Genomic DNA, 26,215 nt, shown 5'->3' on the forward strand with positions numbered 1-26,215 from the left:
TGAGAACTTAAATCAACTGCTTAATTTCTTCAAGACTTCAATTTTCTTCACCCACTAAAAGAAGATAGTCTGTGTCATCACCAACACTCTCATGAAGAATAACCTATCAACCATTCAGACCCAGTAGACTTGGATTAGGATGTGAATGCTGGAGGAAAGGATCTCACATTCTTGGTTTTGGTGGCTCTCTGGGGAAAAGAGCAAACACAGGGATTGTAGCTCAAAGCTGTCAACATTCTGGAGCGCTCTGAACTTCACCTTTTGTCACTCTCCTTGTACCACCTGAGATAGCTGTAAGGTCTTTGTTTTTAAAACTTATCTTCAGGATTATTATAAAGAATAAGAGGAAAAATATTCCAAACATAATTTGGAAATCTTTTTGTGACCCGTCCCACAGGTCTGTCAACGGAAATCCTGAATGGGGGAGTGGGAATGAAAAGGGGGGACAAGGGCGGGAGAGATGAAGACCGAGACAGTATTTCTGATCAAAGTCTCCGTTTATTCAAGTTTTCCATACAACTATATAGGCAGAAGCGGAAGGAATGTAATTGCCTTTGGCAGGGTTACTAAGTGACTAGAAATCACAGGATGGCCCACTGAGATGTGCTAATAATGGTAATTTGGAAAGTTCCTCAGCAGAGTTACTTAGGAAGCCCTGAGGGAGAGGAGGATTTCAGGAAGATGATCTTATCGAAAGCCCAGGTCAGCCAGGAATGCACTATTGTATCCGGGCGGTAGTCCGGTCGAGCCAGATGTCAAAATTCTGGGGGCAGCAAGGTGCCATAAGGCCCTGACATTTTTGTCTGCTATAAATTGTAACTTTTTTCTAGAAAGAAATCTGTTCTGAAAAAGACCAAAGTATTCTTTTGACAAACCTACATTTTCCGGGAAAACTAATTCCCTTCCCATCCAGTTAAGAGTAACCTGCAAGCAGCATTACTCCTCTTTTAATCAACATACTTCCCCCTCTGTACGTGTTTCCAGTTAAGAGAAAAATTGGAATTGGTTTTCTCTTGCAGCGATTATAAGTAAGCTTTTCTATGTCCCCACAACTCAGTGCCAGATATTTTGCTGTTGTTTTTATCTAAGAGCCCCAAAGGACCAGATGATGCTGGCTTCAAGAATAAAAGAAAGGAGAAACACTCCTATCTCCGCGGTCTGGAGGAGAGCACCAGGGGAAGTGTACTCTGAAGAGGCTGGGTGGTGGACGGGAATGGCTGCACCTGTGGAAGATCTGGTTATGAGGTCGGCTGCTGGATGCTAAATTTGAGAACTGAAAACAAAGAAAGATTAACAAAGACTGCACACTTGGAGTTTGGTTTTGCTTGCTTCTCTGTCCATCCGATTATCAGTTTACTATTCAGAAATCATCACCTTTTAATGGTTTAAAAGATGCCATTTAAAATTTTTTTTCCATCCCAGTTCAGTCTGTTGGGACCAGTCACTACGAAATTCACATACAGACTGTAAACTCTGACAATATAAAACAAGATTTTTATATAACACTAATTTGTCCAACTGGTTAATCTTAACTCACTTTATAACCTAATCTCTACTGGGTCCTGGTCCCTCTTTCCTCATCCGGCGAAACATATTTTCTGTCCTATGCATTCCACAAAGACAGACGCACCGTCCCTCGAAGTCGGAGCTGCCCGGTTTACACGCTCTTCCTAACATTCCACGCGGACCCGCGGTTGGTTTCATTTCTGGCAGGTTCTGATGCACACCGAAAAACGGGTGCATCAGCCTGCGGACTAGAGGCCAGCGGGCCACAAGCCGGGCCCGGTCCGAGGCAGCTACACCGACAGCCGGCTCGGAGAGGCGCACAGACGTCGGCGAGGCCCAGGCCGCGCCGCCCGCCCGCCGTTCCTCCCAGCATCCCGCGAGCTCCGGGCGGGGAACCCCTGAGGGGCCCGCGGCCAGGCGGCCTCCGCGGCTGGGCCGAAGGGGACGACGAGGGTGCCGCCGCTGTCCGCAGGTCCCCGGGCCGGCCTCCCGCCGCCGCCGCCGACGGAGCGACCGCCACGAAGCGACTGCCACGTCAGGCCGACTTCACAGACCCGGCGCGGGCGGTGACGCAGCGACGCGGCGGGCGGGCGCGTCGGCCCCAGACGTCAGCCCCGCAGGCCGTCTGCAGCCCGGCGCCCGGTTCGGCGACCGGCCGGCCCTCAGGGAGGCGGACCCAGCTCGCCCGCGTCAGTCGGTCGGTCGGTCGGTCGCTCGCTCGCTCGCTCGCTCGGTCGGGCTGGACTGGGCGCTGTCAGCCGAGGCCGTCGCCAGGCGCGTCCGCCGCGCGAGACCGGGGCAGCCGCGGCGCTGACGGGAGCGGCAGCGGGGAGGCTCGCCATGGAGACCCGCTACAACCTGAAGAGCCCGGGTGAGCCGGGCCGCGGCCGGGCGGGCGGGGTCTCTGGGCTCCGGGCGCGGCCCTCCGGCCCGCTCCAGTCCGCCGGCCCTCGCGGCTGCCCCGGCTTGGCGCTCGACGCGAGGCCGCTGCCGGTCCGGGGGTGCAGGCCGCAGGGCGGGGCAGCGGCCACTGCGGATCCCCCCGATCTGCTGGCGCCCCACGGCTCGCGGCCTCTCCCTCCCGGGCTCTGCGGAGTGGAGCTGGGGACAGCAGTGCCAAGGGTGTCGGGGGGTACCGCTGCTTGTCCCCGGGCTGTCCCCGAGTCCTCTCCGCCCCCTGGGTCGCCGCCGACGAACTTTGTTAGGCGTTTGGCTTATGGTTGAGGGGTCTTGACGTTTGAACTAGCCCATTGCAGTGCTTGCGGCTGAATTTATAGACGTAGAGAAAACGTCCTGTAACTAAACTAGTGGAGAATTAACCACGATTGGGGAGCGGGGGAAGGGTTGATTGCTAGTATGTCTGAATTCACGCAGAGGATTCCTTTTCCTTCGTCCAGTGTCCCAGGCAGTCCTGGCCTCCAGTTATTTTCTGGTGCATTAAAAACACTGCACAAAACATCAGTTGGGACACGAGTTACTGGGTTCTATACAAGGTGTTCATTCAAAATGTACCTTGATAATTTGTCAGGAGAAAAACAAAACAAACCCCTCCCTGTTAGCTCTTAATCATAAACCCCAAGGTACTGATGATCCTTGAACTAGAACTCTTGCTGCTGTTTAAGTCTGCTTTCTCACACTGCTTTTTAGTTTGGACTTTTAAGTCTAATATCCTAATGGAAAGAGTTGGCGTTGTGAATTTTTTTTCTTCAAATTTTAGAATATATAAACAAAAAGGCCAAGTATATTGGCCTAACAGAATGCTGTTAGCTTGAATGCTGATAATTAAGTGTCCTTAGGTGACTAGATATAGAATCAGTTATATTTTAGGGGGGTCGTTTAAAGTTTGACCATGCCTGTGCAAAGATGACATTTACACACCTGAATTTTAACGGGACCACATTCTCAGTCTTCAGCCCATCACTTACAATCTGAAGAATTGAAGAAAAGTCGGAGAAAGTAGAAGTGCTTGAATTTTACCATTTTAATGCCACAATAATTGAATTAGTTGGATTTTTTGTTGTTGTTCTTCTTGGTTTTGGTGTGTGAAATGTTCTCAGGAACATTCCTTTTTAATCTGTCTGTGTGTGTGCATTGGTGTTTTGCTTGCACGTATGTCTGTGAGGGTGTCAGATGCTTGAGAACTGGAGTTACAGACAGTTGCTAGCAGATATGTAGGTGTTTTGAATTGAACCCAGGTCCTCTGGAAGAGCAGAATCTTTCCTATTGGTGTAGATGATTTGGAGTCATTAGAGGTGAATAGATGAACCGAAGGACTTGTTAAAATTCGGAGAAGCCGGGTGATAATGCTTGCTTTGTTTTATTCTCAAATCTTTGTTGTTGTAGATTGAGGGCTACATGAAAGGAAGAAATTAAAACATCTCATTTCCTATCTGCTGTTGTTGGGTTATCTCAGAGATATGGATGGGAAGTTTTAAGAGATGACAATGCAGATAATGGTTAAAGTGAGATATTGTGTAGATGGTAACTTTGTTGGTTTGTAAATGTACTCTGCCTCTTCAGAAACCTGGGAATTATCCTGTTGATATTGTTGGTGTCAACTGAAGCTCCTTGCAAATCAGACTTTCCAGTCAACTCAGACCCATCTCAGCTGTAGATGCATAAAATTATAGTTATTGAACACTTTTACAGATTTCCCATAGACTGAAAAAGGCTCTGTGAGTTGTAAAAACCAAATTCAATGATATCTTCGACTCCTTCAAACTTGTTTACTTTCCTGAAAATCCGCCTCCCATGGATTCAGTGTTGAAGCAGCGGTGCCTTCACACACCAGCCCTGAGCCTCGAGCATGCTAGGCGGACCAGTCTACTACGGAGATGTGGTCAGTCCCTTGGCAGCCCTCACCTCTGCCCCTGGGCGAAAGCTGTCGCTGCTCTCACCAGGCCTATTGAAACAAAACCTGTAGATCACCTCTCAGATTAACAGTGTTTCAGCTGCAATCACTTAGCAGCCGGTAAAGCCCAGAGTTAGTTAGGTTAGTTAACTTGCTGGATAGGGTTGGTCAGGCCTTAACCCTTGCTTTCTTTCCCAGCTCCATCACCTTAAACTCCTTTGCATTTTCAAGGAGCCACTGTCCAGATGTTCTCTCCATCTCTGCTGGCGTCTCTGTTTGGAGTGCTTTCCCTTTAACTCATCTGAAAGCCCTCACTTCTTCAAGCTTCTGTAGGGTCAGCCTTCTCAGCTCCCTTAGGTAGGCAGCCCTTAAACTTGTTCACACCTGGTCAGAACTGTCACATTGTCTTGTAATCTTTTCATCACAGTCTAGTTGCTATAAGTTTGTTAAGGCAGGAAGTTATTTTTTTTTCTCTTTCCACTCAGACATTCTTCAAATGTGTTTTGTTTTAAATTAAAAATTAATTTTATTTTTATATGTAGGAATGTTTGGCCTGCATATGTCTGTGCACTGTGTGTGAAGGGCTTTGGGCCCCCTGGAACTGGATTGTGGTCCTTCATGTGGGTGCTAGGAATCAAACCCCAGTACTCTAGAAGAGCAGCCAGTGCTCCAACTGCCGAGCTGTCTCTCCAGTGCTTATTTATGTTTATGAGCATTGGTGTTTGACTGCATGTATGTCTGTAAGAGGTTGGCAGATCCCCTGGATCAGGAGTTACAGACAGTTGTGAGCTGCCATGTGGGTGCTGGGACTTGAAACCAGGTCCTTTTGAATGGCCAGTGTTATTAACCACTGAGCCATTTCTCCCCCGCCTTAACATTTGTTTATTTAGTGTGTGTGTGTGTTTGTGTATGTGTGTGTAGGCACTGTGACACTCAGGTGGTCAGGTGACTTCTTGCTGCAGTCAGTTCTTTCCCTTCATGTGGGACTTGGGTATGAAACTCATGCTGTCAGCTTGGTGGCAAGTGCATTTATTTACCTAGTGAGCATCTCTTTGGCACATCATAATTTTTTTAAGAAGTATCTTTATAGTCAGAAAAAATTAGTTCTTAAACTTTTGCCAACATGCCTTCATTCTGAAACCAGAAAGGGGAAGTTGGGAACATCATTTGGGGTTCCCAGATGGGAATTTTTAGGTGGCTGCCTCCTGAAATTCACCATGTCTTGGGAACTGATGATATTATGATACTTTCCAAGAGAAACTGATGTTTGGGAGACAACGGCCTATAAAAGATCCCTTTATTTTTATGTTTTGGCCCTAACTTTAGTGTAAGTTCATTGAACTAGCTGGGCAAAAGAAGAGGGCAAATGCTGGGGTTCATGGAGCCTGAACCCCATGATCTCTTTTGATCCAGAGAGACCAAAGCCTCCATAAAAAAGTAAGGCTTAAGAGCAGGAGTGCAAGCTGGTCATGGTGGTGCAGGCCTTTAATCCCAGTACTCAGGGAGGCTGAGGCAGGCAGATTGGTGTGAGTTCGAGGCCAGCCTGGTCTACAAAGTGAGTCCAGGACAGCCAAGGCTACACAGAGAAATCCTCTTTTGAAAAAACAGAGAGGGGGAGAGAGAAAGAAAGGGACTGAGAGAGAGAAAGCAAGGGAGGAGCTGGGCTAAAGCAAGAGACATGGCGGTCAGGAGGAGCAGACAGCTCTAGCCCTAGTTGCCTGGCAGCACTATGCACCTGACACTCATAAAGACACTTCCCCTTAGGAACCAGTACATTTTTATGTGGTTTTGAAGGTAGAGTGTGGTGGGCGGGAGAGATGGCTCAGAGGTTTAAGAGCACTGGCTGCTGTTTCAAAGGTCCACATGGTGGCTTGTCGCCATCTGTAATGATATCTGGTGTCCTCTTCTGGCCTGCTGGCTCACATGCAGGCAGAACACTGTATAAATAAATAATAATAACAAAACAGGAGTGTGGTGGCTAATTTCTGTCTTGGTTACTTTTCTGTTGCTGTGATGAAATATTACCACAAAAGCCACTGCAGGGAGATTGGGTTTGTTTTTGGCTCACAGTTCAAGGTTACAGTCCATTGTGGTGAGGAAGCCATGGCAGCAGGAGGTTGGGGCATGTGGTCACATTGCATCAAAATCCAAGTGCAGGAAGTAATGAATGCTTAGTTTACTTTCTCCGTAAAACAAAACAAAACAAAAACACAGTCCAGTCCAGGATCCTAGGTTAGGGAATGGTGCCATCCACAGTGGGTGGGTTATTCCACTTAAAGAACCAGATCAAGATAATCTCTCATGGTTATTACCAGCAGCTTATCTCCCAGATGATTTTATATCTCCTCAAACTGACAGTTGAAATTAACCATCCTAATACTGGGTGTTCAACCTGACAGTACCTGGAATCACCGAGGAGATGAGCCTCTGAGCATCTCCTGTGAGGAATTACATAAGTTAGGTTAGCCTTAACTGTGGGAGGCACCATTCCATGGTCTGGGGTTCTGGACTGATAGGAAACATGGGCCTCATACTGGCACTCATATGACTGTGGGTGTAGTATAACCAGCTACCTGTTGCATGATTTCCCCACCATGAAGAACTGTACCTTGTGAGTGAGGTTAAACCTTTGTTTAAGTTGCTTTGTATTTATTACAGTAACAGGAAAAGTAATGCCAGAGAACTTCAGTCCTTTTCTTTAGAAAATTATTATTTGTACTGGCTGGCTTTATGTCCACTTGATACAAACTAGAGTCATTGGAGAGGCAGGGGCCTCAATTGAGAAAATGCCCCTTTAAGATCCAGCTGTAAGACATTATTTTAGTTAGTGATTAGTGGGGGAAGACCCAGCCCAGGTGGTGCCACCCTGGGCTGGTGGTCTTAGATTGTATAAGCAGGATGACCAAGCCATGGGAGCAAGCCAGAAAGCAGCACCCCTCCATGGCTTCTACATCAGCTCCTGCTTCCAGGTTCCTGTCCTGTTAGAGTTCCTGTCCTGACTTCCTTTGGTGGTGAACAGCAAAGTGATGAAGCGCAAGCTGAATAAACCCATTCCTCCTCAATTTGCTTTTGGTCATGATCTTTTGTTTCAGTAATAGAAACCCTAAGACATTATGTGTGTGTGTTTGTGTGTGTGTGACACACGTGCCAGGATGAATGTTTGAAGGTCAGAGGACAGTTTTCTTGGTCAGTTCTGGCTTCTGCCTTATTGATGTGGACTTGCACTTGCTGTGTCTGCTGTGTGCTTTAGTAGGCCTGCAAGCTTGCAGGTGATTTTCCTGTCTCCACCTTCTCTTCTTACCACAGGAGTGCTGGACTTACAAACTGGAATGCCACTGCAGCTGGCTTTTTACATGAGCCCTGGGGGTTGAGCTAAGGTTAAGATCTTTAGGCTTGCTTGGCAAGTGTTTTTATCTGCTGAGTCATCTTACCAGCCTTCAGTCCTTCTCCATGGCCCCCTAGATGGGAGGCCTTTCCACACTGATCTTTTCAACCAAACAGATATGTATTGTTTAGTTTGCCTATTAGGATTCTCATTAGGTTTTCTTTGAATAAAGGTTTGTTTTGTTTTTTTTTTTAATGTCAAGTTCATTTAGAAAAAAACACTAGTCACAGCTTCAGATTCTTGGGAAGAGAAATGTTGGAAGACTTTAATGTTCATTCATCATATTTGAATACTCTGTTATAAGCTGTGAGGGGTCCACAGTGACATAGAGTCTTACAGGGGTTAAACAGATCCTGCAGTTCAGTGTCATGACAACACATAGCATTGTGAGACCACTTGTCTCAAAACACAAAAATCAAAACTAAAACGAAACAAAAGAACAGTAACAAACAACAATGCTTGTATGTGGGAGTCAGTCTAGATGGTTACAGGTGCCAGAACAGCTTTGCTAGCTGAGGAAACATGAAGTAAGGAGGCCTGGAGTAGAGAGAGGTGAGGTGTGTCTGAGAAAGAAGCTGAGTGTCTAGAATTTGGAGGGCAAGGTTGTGTCAAATATGTATGTTTCTAATACAGATTTTATTATGCTGTGTTAATATTGATTGCCTTCCAACTCTGAGCTCCTTGATGACTCCAGAATTTGATGATTGTAGCTGTCACCTCTCACCTCATAAAGACTTAAAGCATTTGATGAGTGGATAAATTCTCTTGTACAAGGCTTCACTTGAGGGTAGGAGATGGAAAAGAATAGTAATGATTGTGAATAGAATAGTGACTTAAGAACTTAGGTTTTGTTACTTTAAACAGTCCTGCTGTGCGGCCCAGGCTGCCCTCAAACTTGAAAGCTTTCTGTTTTGACCTCCCGAGTTCAGGGCTTACAGATCTGTGGCCATCATTCCTGGCTAGGACCTTATATTGTTTTGTTCTGTTTTATTTTTGTTTTTCCAAGACAGGGATTCTCTGTGTAGCCTTGGCTGTCCTGGACTCACTTTGTAGACCAGGCTGGCTTTGAACTCACAAAGAAGCTCATGCCTCTGCCTCCCCGAGTGCTGGGATTACAGGCATGTGCCGTGTGGTGCCCGGCTGGAACTTTTTTTAAAGCCTAGATTTTAAAAAATCCCTAGACTCAAATGAAATAGTATGGAAAGCATCACCAGATTGATCTGGTTCTGGCTGTGGGAGTTGCTTTCCTGTTATCTTGTCTATCACGATACCATGTTTTTTGTAAATTTCACTTTCCTCTGCTTGTTCAGACCTACCTGTAGAGCTATCCGCACTATCTCAAATTCAGAGATCCACTTGCCTCTGCCACCTGAGAGCTGAGATTAAAGGGGTACACCATCACACCTGGCTAGTCTGTGCTGCTCACTTGGAAAAGCATATTTTAAATATCTCCATTTTCTCGATTTTCTTTTAGCTGTTAAGCGATTGATGAAAGAAGCAGCAGAATTAAAAGATCCAACAGATCATTACCATGCTCAGCCTCTGGAGGTTGGTTCCTTTCTGTTCTCCAATTGCAGTACTTTAGTATCTAAGACAGCTTTAGAGCTGTGTTCCCATTGCTCCAGTTGTTATGATGTGTGTGATGCTGTTGAGCTACTTTGTTTTCTGAGTGTTTCATTAGTCTTTCACTAGGCACAGCTGACTTAGGGGGCTCTGTTAAGTGGGCTTCAGATAGTAACCTGGTGTTGAGGGAAGGTGGGTAGCAGCAGAAGGAACCCTAGACACTGATGGTAAGAAGCTGTCGACCCCTCACGGGTCTCTGTGGCTACCCTGCGTGTTTGAAATAAACATATCAGGCTCGAAAACCTGTGAAAGGTTTTCATGGTAATAGTGAAGACACAAATGTTATAGTGTGTAAGAACTTTGAAGTTTGAAAAGTAACTTGATAACTAAATACTGACATATAGCCAGTCTATTAATATTACTACCTAGTTATACATAATGAAGAATACTTTTTAGAGATGTTAAAAGTAACTCAAGTTTATACTAATGATTTTACTATATTTTCACTAATTGATACTTTAATTGAAGGAATATTATGACTACATAATAGAACTCAGAAATGTTAACTTATTTGGTTTAAAAAAATTTTAGCTTTTATGAGACATAAATTTTACATTAAATAATGCCTTTTAAGATTTTAGGGCATTTTGAGCATTAGAAATTATGATAGCAGTCTTAGAAAGCATTTGATTTTCTTCACCTGACATTTTTAATGTTACTGTTGATAAAAATGATAAAACTTAAATGTTCTTGATCCTGTGGATTCTTGTTTTTGTTTAGGATAACCTTTTTGAATGGCACTTCACAGTCAGAGGCCCCCCAGATTCTGATTTTGATGGAGGAGTTTATCATGGACGCATAGTACTGCCACCAGAATACCCCATGAAACCACCAAGCATTATTCTGCTAACAGTAAGAGCTCTTGGTTTTTTACAGTCCTTGTGGGTTAACCTCTCCAGCTATCTGCAAATGTAATCAGCTTATTCATAAAAAATGAAGTAGAGGCCAGGCGGTGATGGCACATGCCTTTATTTCCAGCACTCAGGAGGCAGAGGTAGGCTGATCTCTGAGTTTAAGGCCAGCCTGGTCTACAGAGTAAGTTTCAGGACAACCAGGCCTACACAGAGAAACCTGTCTCGAAGACTGAGAAGCCATGGAGGTTCTCTGATAAGTAGATAAAGTCTGCTTCATCAAAGAACATCTGTGAAACTGGACTGCAATAGCCTACACAAGAGTAAGGCTATCAAAGAGAAAAACAAGGCAGCAAAAAGGTCATCGGGTTTGAGAAGAGTATCTGCCAGAGAAACCTTAAACAACAACAACAACAACAACAACAATAACAACAAAAGAGAGAGAAAGAAATGAAGTAGAATATTATTCTAATTTTTCTTTAGAATCTAGACCATAGAAGTGCAGTATTTTTTTTCCTATTTTTTATTTTTGGAAGTGCAGTATTTTATCTTCAGAAAAAATCTGAGGAAGCTGATGCATCTGGTAGTACTGGCGTGATACTAATGAATGCATGAATGTTAGGATTCAGGGGTGAATGTGTGAGCAGTGCTAGGCTTGCTGGTTGACCCTTGGCGATATGGTTAGTGCAACTCAGAGTCTCATCATCCATCCTCACATTCTTCTCCTGAGTTTCCTCACAGTGACAATGAACTAAAATGATATCCAGCTCACTGAACTGACGTGGAAATGAAAGTCAGTATCCTGCATATAGCCCTTAGAGCCGGCCACAGAAATATTAATAAATGGTATTTTGTTTCTGTTTATAGCTCAGAATGTCTACCTTTACTTACATGTTTTATTTTCATGTGGAAAAGACTATCACTATGTTAGCTCTCTTGATTGCTAAACTTTCCTTGCCTCACTTATGTTTAATTTTCTCCTAACCATGAAAAATGCAACACACACACCAAACACAATGACCTTTTTGCTGCCTTGTTTTTCTCTTTGATAGCCTTACTCTTGTGTAGACTATTGCAGTCCAGTTTTACAGATGTTCTTTGATGAAGCAAACTTTCTCTACTTATCAGAGAACCTCCATGGCTTCTCAGTCTTCCTTCTGTTGCATCTAAGTTTTATCTGACCCATAGAGTAGGGTAGCACTCTGGCCCGAGGTGTTTATCCATAGTAGCAGACTAGCACAGCTGTAGCTGTACTTTGGAGAGTGCAAAAGGCATTTGTTTTAGAGATAACTGGCCAGGGCACTGACTAGTGCCCTTTTCATCTTGGCGCACGTAGGTCTTTAAAATTCTGTCTAATGGAATGTTGCTTCTGGCAAATACAGCCACATTCTAAAGTTTTGGCATCAAGAAGCTGCTTGACAAGCGTTGGGTCTTACTGCTAATTGTTGATATCAGGACTCATTTCAGTTAACTGGGAGAAACAAACAGTCTGGAGAAGGGCTGGTGTATGTGGAGGAGGTGGTGTGTGTGTGTGTGTGTGTGTGTGTGTGTGTGTGTGTGAAAGAGAGAAATGCATATATGTGTGCATGTAGCAGGAGGCAACAGCTCTTTACCAGTACTTAACCAGTGGATCACTTGGGTTTGCCACACTGAAAAGCAGCTGTGCCCTCCTTCACTTCCTTTTTTAAAGTCACTTCTAGCTTGGACTCAGCAAGTATTTAGTGAACAGGACCCAGGGGTGTCCAGGAGGCTGGACAGAGTCAGCCTTCTCCCAGTGGTGTGCTAGTTCTTAATGCCTGTTCTTTCTCACCCTCTTCCTTAATGCTGTGGCTGTTTCACCTGCTCAGGACAGCAGCTGCTTTGTATTTGTGAGAATTAGCTTCAGTAGTCACCTCTGAAAGGAGAGGTGATGTCAAAAACCATGATCTCAGCTCTACTCTTCCTTGACTGTTCTCTCTAAGCAAGTGGCATCATCCTTCTGAAAAGTCACTCCTGGCTCAGAGATGCCTCTCCTCACCCTTCCCCACGAGATAGTCAGGTGCCCTTGGCCTTAGGTTTAACCTGGCCTCTTATGTGTCTTGTCATTCTGCAAGCCTAGGTTTGTAGTAGGCACAGGGCACAGCGTCAGTAAGTCTTTCCACGCCCGCTCTTTAGCTCACTCTCAGGAAGATGCTAGTGCACCTTCTACAAACAGCCTTTGTTATTTATTCAGCAATTCACAAATATTGTTGAGTGTCTCTAAGAGGATAAAAAACTAAATATTTATAAAGATAATATTATATATTATCTTTAAAAATATTATGCATGTATAAATAAATGTATTTATGTTTGGAAAGCATAAGGCATTAAATAGACTTTTACAGTTTTTAAGATGTCTTCTTTATTTCTAAGGCTAATGGGCGATTTGAAGTAGGCAAGAAGATCTGTTTAAGTATCTCAGGACATCATCCTGAAACCTGGCAGCCTTCATGGAGCAGTGAGTATTAATGAATATAGATTCATTTCACTGTCAGTTGATAATATGATACACAGTTTTGAGATTGAAGGTGTTTTGGCTAATATATGATCCCATTGAAAAATTAACAGAAATACTCTTCCATGTCTGGAATTGTACATTAACAGCCTCTCATGTGCACTTCTTTTGAAAACCTTCAGATCTTTGTTTGCATAGTTAGCCTAATTCCTCTTAAAACATCTGTATAGTCTGTGTTGTGAGTGTTTCTGTACAGATGTGTGTGAGAGCAGTAGTTGTTGTGGGTGTCTTCTTTCAGTCCTCTTCTGCTCTAGTTTTGGAGGCAGAGTCTCACTGAACCTGGACATTTTATTAGACTCGATGGCTAAGCAAGCCCCCTGAGTCACCATATTGCCTCCTCAGTATGGATTAGAGTATGCACTGCCCTGTCTGCCTTTTTATTTCTTTTTTTTTTAAATTTATTTATTATGTATACAATGTTCTGTCTGCGTGTACACCTGAATGCCAGAAGAGGGCACCAGATTTCATTACAGATGGTTGTGAGCCACCATGTGGTTGCTGAGAATTGAATTTAGGACCTCTGGAAGAACAAACAGTGCTCTTAACCTCTGAGCCATCTCTCCAGTTCCCCGCCTTTTTATTTCTTAAAACAGACAGATAGAAAGCATGAGACCACGTTCAGTCCCCATGCTTGCACTGTTATCTGACTCCTAATGCAGCCCTGACCCCAACCTCCACTCTTACCCCAGCTCCTTTCACTGAATTGATGTTCACTTTCTGTTTCAGTAAGGACAGCATTGCTGGCCATCATTGGGTTTATGCCAACTAAAGGAGAGGGAGCCATAGGTTCTCTAGATTACACACCTGAGGAGAGAAGAGCACTTGCCAAAAAGTAAGTTCCTTGTTAGGGCCGAGTGGTATTAGTGGTTAATGGTGGGAGGTTTCTTTCTCTGCTGTTACCTTGCCTAAGGATCCAGTCTTAGCATTGTAGAAATCTAGTTCTGCAGATTTCTCTGGAATGACTAGAATAAAAAAAAAAAAATGAACTCATGATATATTTTTTGTAGTATTGGGGATTGATCAAGCTCAGGGTTTTACTCCACGTCAGGCAGGTGCTCTTCCACTAATCTGTATTACCAGTCCAAATATCTCCTTCTTTTAAAAGTAGTTGGTGGGCTGGAGAGATGATTCAGTGGTTAGGAACACTGGCTGCTCCTCCAGGGGACCCAGGTTTGATTCCCAGCACCCACATTATGATTCCTAACTGTAACCCAGGCCCACAGGGTCCAACTAACCCCCTCTTCTGGCCTCTGTGGCCACAGGAACACATGTGATGCTCAGACACACATACAGGCAAAGCATCCATACACATAGTAATCATAATTAAAAAATGAAGAATAAAGTAGTTGGTAACATTTTACTAAGATTTGGTCTACTCCAGCTGGAGGCATACCTGGAAAGTATTACTGCCCTTTGTCCACCTCAGAGGGTACCATAGGCGGGAAGGGTAGAGCCCTTGTTCATACACACTGTCTGAAAGATCAGCTCCCCGAGTTATCAGGGAGCCACGTACATAGCTTATAGCAGACATTCAATAAAGGGCCTGGGATAAAATAAAGGAGGTTTTGCTTATGTAGTGATATGGTAATACTGCCTTCTCAGGGTTTCGTTTTTTTGTTTTCCCCCTTTTGGTGTATTTTTATATATTGTAATCATTCATTTCAAGGTGCCATTTCCTCTCAGTAGTGCTGAGTTGATGGAATCCTTTTGTTTGTTTTGAGACAGGGTCTCACTGTGTAGCCCTGGCTGTCCTGGAACTTACTTTGTAGACCAGTCTGACCTTGAACTCACAGAAATCTACCTTTCTCTGCCTTTCCAGTGCCTCCCTTAAGGGTGTGTACCACCACACCTGGGTACAAGTCTTGACAAATGTTCTATAATGGACTCTTCTGTTTGCATCAGTGTGAAGCTGAGAATGACCTTGACCTTTTTACCCTCTATCTTCTGCCTCCCATCTGTATACCACCCACATGGCCTGTGTGGCCTGTGCAGTGCTAGAAATCAAGTCCAGGCTCTATGTGTGTGTCCGTGCGTGCGTGTGTGTGTGTGTGTGTGTGTGTGTGTGTGTGGGTGGGTGTGGGTGTGGGTGGGTGGGCGCACACGCTAGGCAAACCCTACTAACTGACTCACGTCCACTGCCTTAGCGCAGTTTGGCTCTGTCTAGAATACAAAAGGAACTACATCTAAGCACATAGTCTGCTTATAGGTTTACTCTGCTTATGTAAGTGCTGACTCAGCCTTACCTTAATATTTTCCGCAAGTTTTTCCAGGTCTTTCAGTTGTACTCCTGCTCAAGTGAATAATATATGTGATTTTTTTCTAGGCAGTATCTGTAAGTTTTTTTTTTTTTTTTTTTTTTGTTGTTGTTGTTTTGCTTTTTTGAGACAAGGTCTTACTATGTAGCCCTGGCTGTTCTGGAACTCACTATTTAGACTGGGGCTGGTCTTAAAATCACAAGTTCTAGGATTAAAGGTATGTGTCAACATGCCTGGCCATAAGTTCTATTTTTAATTGGCTTCTTTCCTATTTTATATGTTTCTGCTAAAAGAGATTATTGGAACTTTATGTTAGACATTTTCACAGACTTTGAATAGGCTCATGCTTTGTGTTCTTGAGGATAGTATCATATAGCATAATAGAAAATTTACATAAATATGTTGCCACTGGAGATCTGAAGCTTATCTTTCTTTAGATAACTTATTTAAAAAAAATGAAATAAAAGCTTTTTATTTTGTTTTGTTTTGTTTAAGATAAGAGTTTCTCTGTGTAGCTTTGGCTGTCCTAGACTCACTTTGAAGACCAGGCTGGCCTTGAACTCACAGAGATCCACCTCCCTGAGTGCTGGGATCACAGGTGTGCGCCCCTGTGCCCAGCTCTAAGCTGTTTTTTTTTTTTTTTTTTTTTTTTAATGAACACATTTACTTGTCTCAGAACTATACTGCCTTCATGTCTCCCAGCCTATAGATGACTGTACTATGAACTTGTAAGTGTTCTTTTCTTTTAGTCATTTAATATTTAAGTATCTTTATTTTTTGAGATTTATTTATTTTTGTTGTATGTTTATGGGTAACTTGCCTGCATGTATGTGCATATGGCTGTGCATCATATATGTGCATCGTGTGTGCAGTGCCTGTGAAGGTCAGAGAGAGTGTTGTCTCCTCTAGGTCTTAGCTTAGGATGGTTACCCGCCATGTGGATGCTGGGAATGCGTGTAGGTGCTGAGCTGTCTCTGCAGCCCCTGTCTGATTGTCTTAAGAAGGGTTAGTGCTCACTGTTTGGTTTATGCTCATTGAACAACGCTGTCTCCTACCAGATCACAAGATTTCTGTTGTGAAGGCTGTGGCTCTGCCATGAAGGATGTCCTGCTGCCTTTAAAATCTGGAAGTGATTCAAGCCAGGCTGATCAAGAAGCCAAAGAACTGGCCAGACAAATTAGTTTTAAGGTACTATAAATTCCTAAACAGATCTGCTTTTAGAGCCTTTTTGTTTACTGCTGAATTCTAGGTTAAAAAGGAAAGTAATATAGTTCTTTTGGAATGAGATTTTATAAATAATTTTTTTTTTTTTTTTTACTATAAAATGTATAAGCTATACTCATGAAAGCATTTGGGCATAGCAGTTAAAACTAGACAGTGTATAAGGCTGCATCCAAAGCTCAACTTTGTAGTTTCCTGGCAGTATGCTGACATGTCAGACATAGTACTTTCTCATCAAGTGCCCCCTTTACACCTGTAAATAGTGATCATGCCTCCCTGTAGGCCTCTGTTAGGTTGTGCTAATTAACACACACACATGTATTAGAGCTGCATTTGGAATCCCCACTAGTGCTTTCTACATTCTAGTTCTTTTTGAGCAAAGTAGGTAACTCACCTCTAAGAAATAGCTGCTGTTAATATTTTGACATATTTCTCCCTTCTCCCCATTTCTGCATATTTTATCCAAATATAAAATTTATATAACATTTTAATACTTTGAGTAAGCACACTCATGTTTTTGGAATTTGACTAACCTATATTAAGCAGTATGCTGCCTTTTCTTTCTCACCTGCTTTTCTGTACTCTGTCTGCCTCTAGGGCAAGTTCTTGGGAGTTTTCCCTTCAATTTTATCATAGTTTCTGGAGGAGGAAATATAAATCTTGATACTTTTGTCTTTCCAGGATTCCTATTATACTTAGAATCTTTTCTCTGAATATCTGAAGGTCAGATGTGTTTTGAGTATCATGATTTTTCAGATTTGAGAAAACACATACAGCTTACGTTGACTAGTTGCAGTAAAGCCTGGTCAGCCTGGGATTGTTGACTGTTGTTACAGCCTGAGCTAGGCTCGAAAGCTCCGACAGACTAAAAGTCAACCAAAGCTTTAATTTGTGGAGATTCTTAGAAGTGTAGGTTTGGAACATAAGCGTTGTTGTTCCTTAGCAGGTAGCAGCCTGAGAATGCAGATTGTCTCGTCCTCTTCCTATCAAACTTAGCATGTAGCAGATGCAAATGTGCTTAACTGATTGATAGTAGGTATGAAAGGAACAATGCAAATCAATTCAGGAGAGGTAATTAGTTGATTGTTAATACATTTCTTCTTATAACGCTGCTCTTGGCTATGTCTTATTTATAGGCCGAAGTCAATTCATCTGGAAAGACTATCGCTGAATCAGACTTAAACCACTCTTTCTCACTAAATGATTCACAAGATGATTTACCTACAACATTCCAGGGTGCTACAGCAAGCACATCGGTATGGCTCTTATCTTTTAATACACATACACAGCACACACACAGCACACACATGTACACTATGTAGACACACATACCACACACACAACACTCAGCATACACCACACAACATATCACACTATATACCACATACATACCCACAGACACATCACACAGACATACCACATAGACACATACACACCACACAACACATACACCTCCCCTATCCCCCACCACACACAAATACCACACACCACACACGATACATACCACATACACATACATCACACTACATACATCATACACACGTACACATACATCACACTACACACCACACAGACCACATAGACACACACAGTACACACTAAACACCGTATACAACACACAACACACATCACATACATACCATACAGCCACATATATACACACACATAGACATACATACACCACACACACCATTCACTATAAACCACACATCACATATGACATACCACATACCATACACCTGTAACACAGCACAGCATACCACACACACATACACACACACTTGTTTGGAATAATGTAAGCTCCTAGATCAAATACTGAAAATTATGGTGCTTTTAGTAGTAGGATTTTTAGCTTGGGTGCTCCACTAATTACGTTGTTCTGAAGAAATCTTTCTGCGCTTTGGATTTTCTTTGTTAAGTGGAGTTGGATGAAATAGTTTCTAAGTCCTGTTGTCATCTCAGAATACTATGACTTCTTCAAAGTCAGGGCTAACCTGTGCTAGCTAGATAAAACAGGAATAGTAACAACTTTCTGATAGGCTGTGGGCACTGACTTGGTAATTCCCTGAGCCTTGGAGAGTAGTTCTGCCTAGGACTCTAGTCACCTGTGGCTGTCTAAGTTTAAATTCAGTCAGGATAACGCATAGCAGTGCTGGCCCTCAGGCACCCTGGCTGCATACTGAGCTCGCTGCAGCCTGTGGCTGGCAGCTCCATTAGAAGCATAGACGCAGAACTTATACTCTGCTCGCAGCCCTGTTGAACTGCTGTCTTGTGTGGAGTAAGTGGCCAGGAATTGTTGGATGGATGAACGTTTCTTATGGGCAGTGATTGCTCTGCCCTGACTCATTGCTTCAAAAAGTGGGTCAGCGCAGGTGATCAGAGAGACTAATTAAAAATATTCCTAGGCTAGTGCTGAATAACGAGGATTAAGAGGGGAAAATGGCTTGACTTAATATGTATACAAGATGAACTTACCTCTTTTGGAGTCATTTTTGTTCGAGATTGTTTGACTAGGAAACTGCATCTTATATTCTTCCCTTGGGTTTATAGAAGACATTTATTGATATATCAAGGGAGTTGTGCACATGCTGCTATGTATTTATAAAAGGCAGAGGGCAACTTCCAGGAAGCAGTTCTCTGCTTCCTCCTTGTTAGACCTGGCAGTGAACTTAGGTCATCAGGCTTGGCAGCAAGCACCTTTATGCGCTGGGCCATCTCACTGGCCCTAGAGGACTCACAGGTCAGAAAATTGAAAAATAAAAATAATCTAGTAGAAAGCGGGACTGATACCTTTCAGTGGCTTTCTTTCAGGGAGTAAGATGGACACATAAACATGCTTTAAATCTGTCAAATGCCTCATTACATATTCCAGGTACACTTATTTTAGATATTACTTATTTAGTCATTAATTTTCTGTGCGTTAGTCCTTACCATAATACCTGATGGTAGGTGTATGTTCTTCAGTCTGTCAGTTTCCTGGTCCCATTCAGAGACTGAAGTTCTGATAAGTAAGCCGTTCTATGTCATTCCAGGGCTGGTGGGATGGCCCAGTGGGTAAAGGCATTTGCTACATCACGCAGTGGTGGGAAGGGCCAGCTTGCACAGGTGTGACACAGCCCATGTACCCACTATCCCTTGTGTGTGCACAGCCATGGTAAATAAGTAAACAGAACTCACTGTTGGCTATTCTAAGTTAGTATAGAAAAATTGCTGTATTGCTAGGTACCTAACTATGAATATAATTATTTTAGATGGGAAAAATTTTAGCATTTTATAATATTTCATCAATATTTAGCCAATTGCACAAAAGGCACCTGAAATATAGAAACGTAAGTAAAACACATAAGCTTTTTTGGGGACATTCAAGATAGGTTTTCTCTCTATAGCCCTGGCTGTCCTGGAACTTGCTCTGTAGACTATGATGGCCTTGAACTCACAAAGATCTGCCTGCCTCTCCCTCAGATTAAAGGTGTGCACGACACCACTGCCCAACAATGAGCATTTTCATTAAAGCACATGTACTAAAATATTGGGCATCAGTTGGTGAATTAATTAGTTTTGTAGTGCCGGGATCAAACCTACAGTCTCGCGTATGTGGGTTGGGTTATTTAATGTTTTTAAAGACATAGTCTTGGGGTGGGGGATTTAGCTCAGTGGTAAAGTGCTTGAGCACAAGGCCCTGGGTTCGGTCCTTAGCACTGGAAAAGAAAAAACAAAACAAAACAAACAAACAAACAAAAAATAACAAGTCAAGAAAAACATAAAAAAAGAGAAAAAGACAGTCTTACTGTGCACTCAAGTTAGCCTTGACTTTACCAGTCCTCTTGCCTCAGCCTCCTATGTGCTGAGCTTACAAGCATGTTTTAAGGTATGTTTCTAAACGTAGTAATCATACTAACAAGGAGGCTAAGCTAAGTTAATTCACAACTTAGTTTTTGAGCCAAATCTGAATGCCTCCAAAAGGATATGTTAATAGTAACAATATTAGTAATGATTAACATTTGCCAAGTAAATGTGTGTCATAAGCACTTTATGCCATTAATCCACTTAATCATCAGGACTGCTGAATTGGATATTATCCTCATTGTTCAGATGAGGGAGCTGAGACTGGGGTTAAATGTGGCTTCAGGACACACATCTAGACTAGAATTAACAAAGACTCATTATTTTCTCCATTTTAAGGGCAGGCTAATCTCCCTTCAAACCAAGAGAAAATAATATAGTCTATGAAAGCTATATATGAGTCAGTCTCTTAGGCAATATGCTGATACTGCCATGTTTTTTTCCTTAGAGCCTGATCCTCGCTGGGTGGTGGTGCATGCCTGCAGTCTTAGCTAGCTGGTGGGAGGCTGAGGAAGAGGGTCACGTGTTCAAGCCAGCTGGGGTTTGACCTGTTCTCTTTAAGCCTTAGTCCTTGGATCTCCTGAATACATTTATGCTCTTAGCTGAGCATCAGAAGGATGTGAAGGTTAGACGGCAGTGTTGCTGTATTAGCTGCTGTAACTCAGGTTCACTCATTGAATAGTAGTTTACTTCCTGTATGGCACTTGTGATGACACGGGACCTCATACACCATAGAGCTTTATGTATCTGCACTCTTCAGTGGACAGATTGTCCTTGGAAGGCCTAGATTGTACAAGTCTAACTCTGTGCAGCTTTTAATTCAGCATTAGTACTATTTTTAACTAAAACTCATCAGTAGTTCCTTTATATCTGTGAATTATGGGTTAAATTTGAAATGAATATTAGGTTTTAAGTAGAAATTCTACAACTAACTTAGATTTAGCAGTTTCCCCCTCGTGCTTAAAGCTGTTCCCAGCTTATACTCGTAATGATTTAAAGAAGTATTTGGGTTTATATTATTTGATTCTTTTAAGTGTTTCCATTTCTGTTGGAAAGTACTTGAAGTAAAACATGCTGTTTCTTGTCTGAGAGAATGAGTATGTTCTGGTGGTGACGCTGCCCCAGTGATGCAGTGAGGCAGGGTAAGGAATCTGTGTCTGTGTGGTTCCGTGTCTTGTGGCGTCTTTGAGTGTGCTGTTGCTGGTTTTATTATCTCCAAGGCAAACTTAAGACTTGGAAAGCCTTGCGTCACATTGTGATTGTCCCCACTGAGCAGTCAGTGCGGTGACTGGAAGAAATTTGAAAACAAGCACATTTTCACAATCGCAAGATGAAAACATGGTGGTTTAAGATTATTTCCTTATTGTTGATGGAGAGACATCGACATGCTAAGGTAACACTGAAGAAATCAGAGTCACGGAAGGTGTGCTTTTCAGAGTTGAAGTCTTTCTCCAATTTGTAATGGGTAATTTTCAAGTTGGAGGTGAAGAACAAAGTGCTTCTCTCCTCGGATCTTCTGAAAGAAGAGCAGTGCCAGATGCTTAGCAGAAACTGCTGCTGCTGCATCCGCTGCCACCTGGAGAGAAACAGCTGCACGAGGGCATCTGTCTGCTGGTAAAGGGGCTCCTCCATCTCATAGTACTCAGGGTACCTCATGTTTCTGGCTTATTCCTCAGGGTTGGTTCTGCTCTCAGTATTCAAATGGTTCTTGGTAAATTTCCTTAGTCATATTGCTTGGTATTCTCAGCTGTTAACAAGTGCGGATACATTTTTTTTCTTGCCAATTTCAAACAGATTTTCTTATTATTTCCTAGTATGGAGCCCAGAACCCATCTGGAGCACCCTTGCTGCAACCTACCCAGTCAGCTCCTAAGAGTACCTCCATGAGCCCTCGGCAGCGCCGAGCCCAACAGCAGAGTCAGAGAAGGTCATCCACTGCCCCCGACGTGACCCAGGGCCAGCCGCCAAGAGCCAACCGCACGGAGCACGGCGGCTCGGCCATGCTCATCGTCATCCTGACCTTGGCATTGGCAGCTCTTATATTCCGACGGATATATCTGGCCAATGAGTACATATTTGACTTTGAGTTATAATGCTGCTTTGTGACTTGAGAGCTGTGACTCAGTTGCTTCATTAAACATTCTGCATTGGGTATAACCTAAGGATTGTTTACAAAAAGATTATTTTGTATTTATCCTTCGTTACTTTTTTATTGGTATAAAGTCATTGTGCTATAGGTAGCATTCAGGCTGTGGTCCAGCAGTTTGCCCTGCTTTGATTAAGGGACTGGAAGCCATAGTTCCTTGTCTTACTGTTTAATCTACTTCACAAAACAAGTAACTCATTGTGGTTGCTCACACCCAAGCTGCTTTTCTATAGATTTGCAATGCTTTTCTATGTAGTCCTTTGGAATTTTAACGTAAAAAGTGGTGTTTGCCCATCTGGAGTATTACTGGTTGCTCAGTTTGACTTGCTGAGTCCTGTCTTTAGTTATGTAGAAAGAGAAGGAGTAAAGGAGGCAGAGGAAGGGCAGATTCCTCACTGGCTTCCTGAACTGTCATTTAGGGGGGAGAGACTACGGTTGCCCATTCTGTGATCTTTGTATTTGAAACTTTGTTCAGTGAGAATAATTTTATTTCAGGCATTTCTGAAGGTCTTTGTTATATTTTTTGATTTTGTATATTACTTGAAGAGGACAGACTTTGTAGCTACCTTGACATGCACCATCTCTAATATGCACACCTATGAAAACAGGCTTTCATAGCCCATCTCAAGGAAGAAAGGGCCAAGCCAAGAAATTATTTGGTTTTTCCATCACAAGTTAGGTGAGGAGATCTTAAAAGTTTGAATCCTTGCTCTACTTTCATTTGTACATGGTTTGAATTCTATGTTTAGCTCTGTAATCACTACAGTTTTTAATTATTCTAGGAATATGCATAATATTCAAATTTTAATAGAAAAACTCAGGGCCCAAGTAACAGTGATAGATTAAAAACAAACAAACTTTATTTAGAATAAATAAATCAAAGCCAAGAAAGATTTCAATGGGAAGTTCATCTGTTCCTTAGTGCCAACAAGTCCCCGGATGCTGACGTCTGATTCTGTCTTCACAGTGCCCAGTGAGACCGCTCAAAACAGTATCGCCTTCAGCATGCTCCTTCAGCAACCGTGAGGGCCCTGCATTGCCAGTTTAACTGGAAAATATAGGCGGTCCCCAGCTTTTCAATATATCATGTTCTCAAAGCCCATTTATAAGTTTTGTTTTTTAAGGACAGCTGAATATAAATGTTATTTGGGTTCTAGATCAGTATACAAAGGTTAACTCATACGTTTTTTAAGTATGTGTGGGAGGGTAGTTGGAAAGTCCTTATGTGGTTTTGACTAAATGCAATTATGGGTGAGAAAAAAACAGCTCACAAAGTCATTTTAAAGGTGAGTTTAATTTTCACTCCTGTTAAGTGATTTGGGGTCTGTTAACCATTGGACATAATTTCCATTTTTATTTGGTAGTCGGGTTTTGTTATATCAACACCTAAAATTTTAAAAGGCACTGTATGCTATAATATAATCTTAAAGTTTATTTAATAGAGTAGCATTTTATAGTTATTCACGGATTGTTCATCTCTATAGATGAAGTTGGTAATGTCTAAAAGCCCAAGAATTTTGTAAAGACTTCATGTCAGGAAGACTATAGGTTACCATTTTAAAAATAATGTTCTTGCCATGAAAAAGCATATTCTGAGTTCTTAGTTTATAATACGAGATAGGAGAAACATTGGGTCAGCGGTCTCCTAGTAAGACATGAGTTATCCAGTGGCAAGCCTGGGTGGCCTTTCCTCTTAGGAGAGACTCAGTATACCGTCAGCCTGTGCTGCAGTGGCTTGTGTGCTAGAGCAGCCAGTCCTCCCAGCCAGACCTTGCCAGCCTGTGGAGCTCTGTGATCTCGCTGCGTCTTCATAGGCACTGTGCTAAATGTTGTGGATGTTATGTAATCTTGTCCACTCTGCCCTCACTGTTGCTAAACTGGCTACCTCCTTATATGTGTTGGCAGTCTTTACCACCTGATACACATATCAAAGTGGTACCTTGTGCTTTTCTCCCTCATATGCTCTAAAAATTGTCCCTTCTAAAAATTGTCAGTGAGCTCCCAGAAGGGCCTCTATTGTCAAAGCCTCCGTTTAACCTCTCAGTTCCAGCATAAGGGCCCATACAGTGTAGAAGCTGGTAGTTAAAGTCTTATATTCTCGTTTTTCCCAGTTCTCAGATTTCAAAACTCAAGGCTTTTTCACTGACCAGCATAGCACATGACTACACATCAAAGTAGTTAAAATAGCATGCTTGAAAAAAAATGTCTGTTTGGCTTGTAGTGACCTAAACCCATGAGCCTTTCGAATCTTTTGTACATGGGGCTTTTATGTAGCACTTTACATTTCCATGCTGCTGCTGTTTTATTCTACTGAAATAAATGATTTCAAGTGTCTCAACGAATTAAAAAAATAATTTATTGGTTTTACTATGAAATGACAGATCTCTGTATTTCAGGAGAATAAGAACTCTGTCTATTGAGCTTTGGATTATGAAGAAACACTGTGGTATGTTGAGATTGCCCATTTTTATAGACCAGAATCCAAAACCCAGCACACCTGGTCTTACAGGGACATAGGGCGAAGTGCTGAAAAGCCTACATTGTTCTATTACCTGCAAATAAGTATGCAGGTGAACACATAGTGATCTCACTGTTGTGTGACTTCTTGAGGCCGTGTGAACAAACATCTATTCACCTCAAACAGGTCACTACCCAAAACCATAAACCAGTTCACCCAAGGCTATGTTAGTGAGCCAGTGAGCCAGTGAGGTTACTGTGGTTACTTACAGGAACATGAGTGAATTGAAGGCAGTTCATCAAGGAGAAGCCTACCTCAGCTTAGGTGATGACTCAGGGAACAACATCCCTGAAGCGCCGGGCAGGACTGACAGGCAGCCCAACCGCTTGGAGTCTGTCACTGAGCAGGTGCTGCTTAGATGGGATGGGCCTTTGAATCTTGTTCAGGAACTTCCTAACCCTTGCAGGTTTCCTTTCCTTCCTGAGTCTAAGAAGCCTCACTCTCCCGTCCCCATTCTTCCCTCCAAAAGACAGGGTTTCTGTTGAACAGAAAGAGTAATACTACACTGGCTGCCCAAGAGTAGAGAGTACATACCTGAACCATTGAAACTGGCAGAAAGTTGTTCAAATCCAAAAACTGTCAATACCTTTTGACTAGGTGTTTTCAGAACTTGTTTGAGCTGCCCAATAAAACCAGTTACTGTACTCAGACCTTGTTTTTGATCAAAGATTGTATTCTTAGCCATCTAATCTTACCTCTTGTCCATATTTCTTTGAGTACCCCCATGTCAGGATCTTTCCACTTCTTGTGCTTATTGCCACTGCTTTCATTAGCCACTTTATAATTTGTGCCATTACCTCTGGATCTCCTCCAGTATTGTGCCGTATAAGTATTGAATACATATGCCTCTGCTTGCCTTTCCTATTGCCTAAACCAAATTGAAAGCTCTACTGCTGGGCATGACCAGAGTTGTGCTTCAGCAAATGCTGCTGGGATCCTCTCAGTCTCTGAGCTTGAGTCCCCTGTCTTCAAATAAGCCAGTGTTAAAAGTTAGATTATCCATAGCCTGTGCCAAAGACAAAAAAGAAGTCAAGGGGATCATAGACTTTAATCTAAGAACTTAAACTAGTGGCAAACACCTGTTATGCTAGTACTGGACAGAAGCAGGAAGATTTGGAGTTCAAGGTCAATCTGATCTACATATCCAGACCACATGTCAAAACTGAGCAGCCACAACTGTAAAATCCTTAGAAGAATCTATAAATCTTTGTCGCCCTGGGCTCGGCTTCTCAGTGATAAGTTTAAAAGCACAAAGAACCAAAGAAAAGAATACAATAATTTGTTGAAATAACCCTTCCTCCCCACCCCCTTTATTTCAAAGACCCTTTATAAAGAAAGTGACAGCTGGGTTTGCTGGCACATGCCTGTAATCCTTCACTCAGGAGGCAAGTGGATTGATGTGAGTTCCAGGTAGCCCAGGCTACACAGCAAGTTCCAGGCTACCCAGGGCTGGATACTGAACACCCATCTCAACAAACGAACA

General features: G+C 42.7%; 1 protein-coding gene across 2 annotated transcripts; it reads left to right on the plus strand.

The window, feature by feature from the left end:
* Window positions 1-1,523: 1,523 nt before the first annotated feature.
* On the plus strand, window positions 1,524-24,548 carry Ube2j1 (ubiquitin conjugating enzyme E2 J1). Of its 2 annotated transcripts, XM_021634876.2 has the most exons (8): window positions 1,533-2,377; window positions 9,217-9,290; window positions 10,086-10,217; window positions 12,608-12,692; window positions 13,476-13,581; window positions 16,063-16,192; window positions 17,362-17,481; window positions 21,883-24,548. In XM_021634876.2, the coding sequence occupies exons 1-8, from the start codon at window positions 2,347-2,349 to the stop codon at window positions 22,159-22,161; spliced, it is 957 nt and encodes a 318-aa protein (XP_021490551.1). In that variant the 5' UTR covers window positions 1,533-2,346; the 3' UTR covers window positions 22,162-24,548. The 2 variants fall into 2 exon arrangements, with proteins under 2 accessions (XP_021490552.1, XP_021490551.1); XM_021634877.2 differs by lacking the exon at window positions 17,362-17,481 and having other exon boundaries at window positions 1,524-2,377.
* Window positions 24,549-26,215: the final 1,667 nt, after the last annotated feature.

The sequence above is a fragment of the Meriones unguiculatus genome, chromosome 20 (assembly GCF_030254825.1).
Source record: "Meriones unguiculatus strain TT.TT164.6M chromosome 20, Bangor_MerUng_6.1, whole genome shotgun sequence".
Taxonomy (NCBI): domain Eukaryota; kingdom Metazoa; phylum Chordata; class Mammalia; order Rodentia; family Muridae; genus Meriones; species Meriones unguiculatus.